Source organism: Lolium rigidum, chromosome 4 (assembly GCF_022539505.1).
Source record: "Lolium rigidum isolate FL_2022 chromosome 4, APGP_CSIRO_Lrig_0.1, whole genome shotgun sequence".
Taxonomy (NCBI): domain Eukaryota; kingdom Viridiplantae; phylum Streptophyta; class Magnoliopsida; order Poales; family Poaceae; genus Lolium; species Lolium rigidum.
Window position 1 is genome coordinate 66754840 of NC_061511.1, and position 4517 is coordinate 66759356.

General features: G+C 44.0%; 1 protein-coding gene across 1 annotated transcript; it reads left to right on the plus strand.

Moving 5' to 3' along the window:
• The first annotated feature begins 372 nt into the window (after nucleotides 1-372).
• LOC124647196 (replication protein A 70 kDa DNA-binding subunit C-like) lies at nucleotides 373-4130 on the plus strand. The gene is made up of 3 exons (XM_047187166.1): nucleotides 373-647; nucleotides 1916-1988; nucleotides 2094-4130. Exons 1-3 carry the CDS (start codon nucleotides 373-375, stop codon nucleotides 3960-3962), a joined length of 2217 nt encoding a protein of 738 aa, XP_047043122.1. The 3' UTR covers nucleotides 3963-4130.
• Nucleotides 4131-4517: the final 387 nt, after the last annotated feature.

The following is a 4517-nucleotide window of genomic DNA, read 5'->3' on the forward strand; positions in this document are numbered from 1 at the left end:
TTACTAGTCTAAGTTACTATCTCCATAGTGATGTTATGATTACTATCTCCATAGTGATGTTATGATAACATAGATAATTACCATCTCACTTTTTTTTTCTTTTATTGTCACATTAAAATGCCTTGGGACGTGTGATGTTACCACATATATGTGTTATCCCACTATGAGCAGTCTTAGATATGACTAAATAAAAAAATAGTACTCGCCCTCGTCATTATTTTGTCAAAGAAAAAGGAGGAAAAGACACGGCCATGCTCCCCGCGGCACTACAACTGCAAACCCCCCACTCACTGTCTCACCCGTGATTTCCTCCCCTAGCCCCCCTTCCTTCCTCCCGAATCTTCCTCTACGATCTCCCGATCGGCGGCTGCAATGGGGGGAGGGATGGAGGCGGACCTGACCCACGGCGCCGTGGAGGCCATGTCGCGGCCGGCGGCAAGGCTGCGGCCGGTGCTGCAGGTGGTGTGCGGCCCCACCGCCCGGGGCAACGGCGTGCCGCGGTACCGGGTCCTGCTCTCCGATGGCATGCACTCCCAGCAGGCCATCCTCCCGACCTCCGTCAACGGCCTCGTCTCCACCGGCCGGCTCCGCGACGGCTCCGTCGTGCGCGTCCTCGACTACGTCTCCCAGTCCGCCTACTGCGGAAGGTGACGTACCACGGATCGCTCCGCCCCCCGTCCCCACTCTGCGTCGGCGCTAGATGGATTTGCATTTTGATCTGGCTAATAATGTGTCAGAAATTATTGGGGGAAATGCTAGGGTTTGGCAAGTCCTTTTTTTTTTCTCTGCGTGGGGGACTGCGCAAGCAATAGATCTTGGTTGTACTTTTGTTGTTGGTGCATGCATGAAGGCGGCGCATTTTCGTGGCCTTACATGCCAGCCATATGTATTTTTGCGCCTGATTTTCTTCGTTAAATTGGTACCGGTATTATCAGAACTTGAGAAAAAAAATGCATGTCCTTTAAAAACTGATCTTTCCGAACTCTTAACACATTGACAATTTCTATAGAGATAAATCCTTAGATTGGTCGGTCATGGCTAATGTGACCAACAAAATACTAGAATTTTCCTCATCCATATGATGGTAGTAGTAGTATATTTTTTTTCTTATAATATTACTAAGATATGACTAACAAAAGCAATAAAGTGCCTATTGGAGACAGTGCTATTCAAGACAAGGCAACATCTATTTTTTTTAAAAAACTCATGTGAATTGCATCTTTATACACAATATGTTTCTTCTTAAACAATATACATATCCACTGCTATAATTGTTTAATTTAACACAATATATGTTTCCACTACTGCAATTGTTTAATTTTACGTTCTCCACCACTGTATCTCAGTTTGGATAATTTTATCATCAAACTAACTTCTAAAATATCGTCATTCACATCAGTACTTGCTTTTTAATTGTTACTGAGTGGATTTATATGATTTTCCTACTGTAGTTATTGTTGCATATCTAATCTTGCATCTTGTTTTGATTTATTGAGATTAGTATGATATATATGCTACCTAAACATCCATGCTTAGCTATGCGTCAGCATATTAGACCATCTCAGCATGTCAATTGATGCTTACATACTTACGTTTATGTCAATTGATCTTAATAGACTACATACATGACTCCCTTTTAAACGGAAGAGTTGACTTGATCACCGAAAGTAGGATTTCTACTTGCCCAAACTAACTTTTTATAATCAAACACATACCTGTCCCCAATACGGTAACTTTGTCTTTAGTATCTTGTAACTCTACTGGTTTCTGGCTAGTATGTGTGTTACATACCGATCGCCTTTAGTGTGTTACATTTAGCCCATGAAACTTTTCTTCTGGTAGAGCTACTTATATATGCATTTTCCATTGACAGCTGTATAAATGTTGTCTGATGTGTATTATATTTTCGATTCAGGGTCATCACTGTTATCCAACTTGAAATACTGCAAACTGAGTGCACATTGATTGGCAGTCCCAAAATTTATCAGGTCAATACGGCTCAACCAAATATCAGATCTTATTCTGGTAGCCTAAGCATCCATGGGTCAAGGACTGAGCAAGGTGTTAACGCCATATTATTTTCTCCCTTTCAGGGTCTGTTCTGCTCTTCTGTTGCTGCAAGGGAAGAACATGCCGTGAACCCATTTTATGGTCCACTGCTGACACAAAATACAACAAATGCCAAGATGCAGCAGCTTTCACTGAACTCTCATCAAGGGAAAAATCCTGTGGTTCCTCCCTTTGGTTTTAGCCTTGGCCGTCCTGACAATACTTGTGGGCGCCCTGAACAGTCTTTGTATCAGCAACAACCTCTGGTGTATATGAATAGAGGTCCTGTTGTTAATAATGACGCGCCATTTTATGTCACCCCGATTGCTGCGTTGAACCCATACCAAGGAAGATGGACAATCAAGGGCAGGGTGACTGCAAAGACTGATATCCGGCACTTTGGTGCAGGGAAAGTCTTCTCCTTTGATCTCCTTGATGCGCAGGGTGGAGAAATTCGTGCAATATGTTTCAATTCAGCAGTTGATCAGTTTTCTGAGCAAATTGTGGTTGGAAATGTGTACTTGATAACTGGAGGATTGCTTAAACCTGCACAGAAGTTCAACCATTTAAGCCATGCGTACGAAGTGGTACTGGATACTTCAGCGTCTGTAGCAATTGGCTCCAGTGATGATAGTGGCATCCCTTGGCAGCAATACAATTTCCAACTGATCAATGAAATACAAAATCTGCATAACGGAGATATGATAGATTTGCTTGGAGTTGTTACGTCAGTTAACCCTTCTGTCACAGTAATGCGGAAGGATGGTACGGAAACCCAGAAAAGATCCCTTCAACTGAAGGACATGTCTGGTTGCTGTGTGGAAATAACTCTTTGGGGGAATGTCTGTAATGCTGAAGGTCAGCTGTTGTACTCGATGTGTGTTTCTGGATTTGATCCTGTACTTGCTCTGAAAGGTGGCCGTGTCCATGAATTCAGTGGCAAAACTGTGGACACAATCAGCTCAAGCTTGTTAAAAGTAAATCCGGACTTGCCTGAGGCAGAAAGGCTGGTGCAGTGGTACATAACTGAAGGAGAATTTGGTGTTTGTACTTCTTTATCTCAGGAAATCTTAGTCGTGAACAAAACAATTGCACATATCAAGGAAGAAGCTCTAGGGCGATCAGATAAGCCAGATTGGATAACTGTTGAAGGTACAATTTCACACATCAGCACCGAGAGGTTTTCTTATCCATCTTGCACCAGGGAGCTTGATGGTAAGCGCTGCTACAGAAAGGTTACTCATAATGGTGATGGGACGTGGCATTGTCCCAAATGCGAGCAGAGCTCTCAAAACTGCGAGCAGAGGTACTTGTTGCAGTGCAAGATTGAGGATCGCACTGGGACAACCGTTGCTACTGCATTCCAAGCGGCTGGCGAGGAAATACTTGGCCTCACAGCACAAGAGCTTTTCACGATAAAGAATGTGTCTCAAGATGCCGCACAATTCGCAGAAATAATAAAGAGGGCCTGTTCTCAGCTATACCTATTAAAGCTGAAAATCAAGGAAGAAGTCTATGGTGACGAGATGCGTGTGAAAGTCAGCATCGCTAAAGCTGAAAGATTGGATGTCACCCTGAAACAGAGTTCTGTTCCCAGAGCATCTCATATCCTTTCAGATGATGGCTTAGGCCTGAGGGCGGCGGTGAGTGTGCGGAACTGCCCCGCAGTCATGGATATGCAGAAACCAGCAGCTGGAGGGGGCTTCGCTGCTAGTTCATGCTGTTATAGGCCTCCTAACGCTGGCTCAGACCCATGCTTCAAACAATCAAACCTGGTCAGCCTGAGCACATCCCCAGAGAGTTTCCACGGAAGGCTACATGTGATGCCTCTTCAGCAGGCACCACCACCTTCAGATGTGATCAGTCTTGGCCATTATTCACTAAAAAATGGTCGGCCTGGGCACTTCGCTTGACTGTCTAGCTCAGGCTAGTGCCCACCAGCGAGAGGCTTGTGGGAATGGTGACGCGTCAGGAGGATAAGACACTCGTATGTTGGTAATCTTCGAACTATATTATGCCGATCATGTAGCATCTTTGTTCGGTTTAAGTCGTGCTTTGTAGTCTCTTAAATCTACCTCCTGTGTGAGACAGCTATTGTTCGCTAAGTACCTTCGTCTGGACCTTGTATTGAGCTTTAATCAGCCCGTGCATTAAGTACGTATCTGCAATTCTGATATTTGTGGTTTGAATTGCTTGTTATTTTTCCTCCGCATACCTTAGCCCAATGTCTTTAGGTAGGCCACTTCGCTTTGTGTTGTCTGTCTGCTATGCGTTTGTAGTGCTTGTTCTGTGCACTTGTCTTCTTTTCTGTATTCATTGTACCTTGTATTATGATTGTGTATCGGTTTCTGTATTCATTGTACCTTGTATTATGATTGTGTATCGGTAGGCCTGGATGTCTTGTCGATGGCCTATGATCCACGTTCGAATTATCAGAAGTTGCGTGTAAAATTGTAGATACTAGAAAC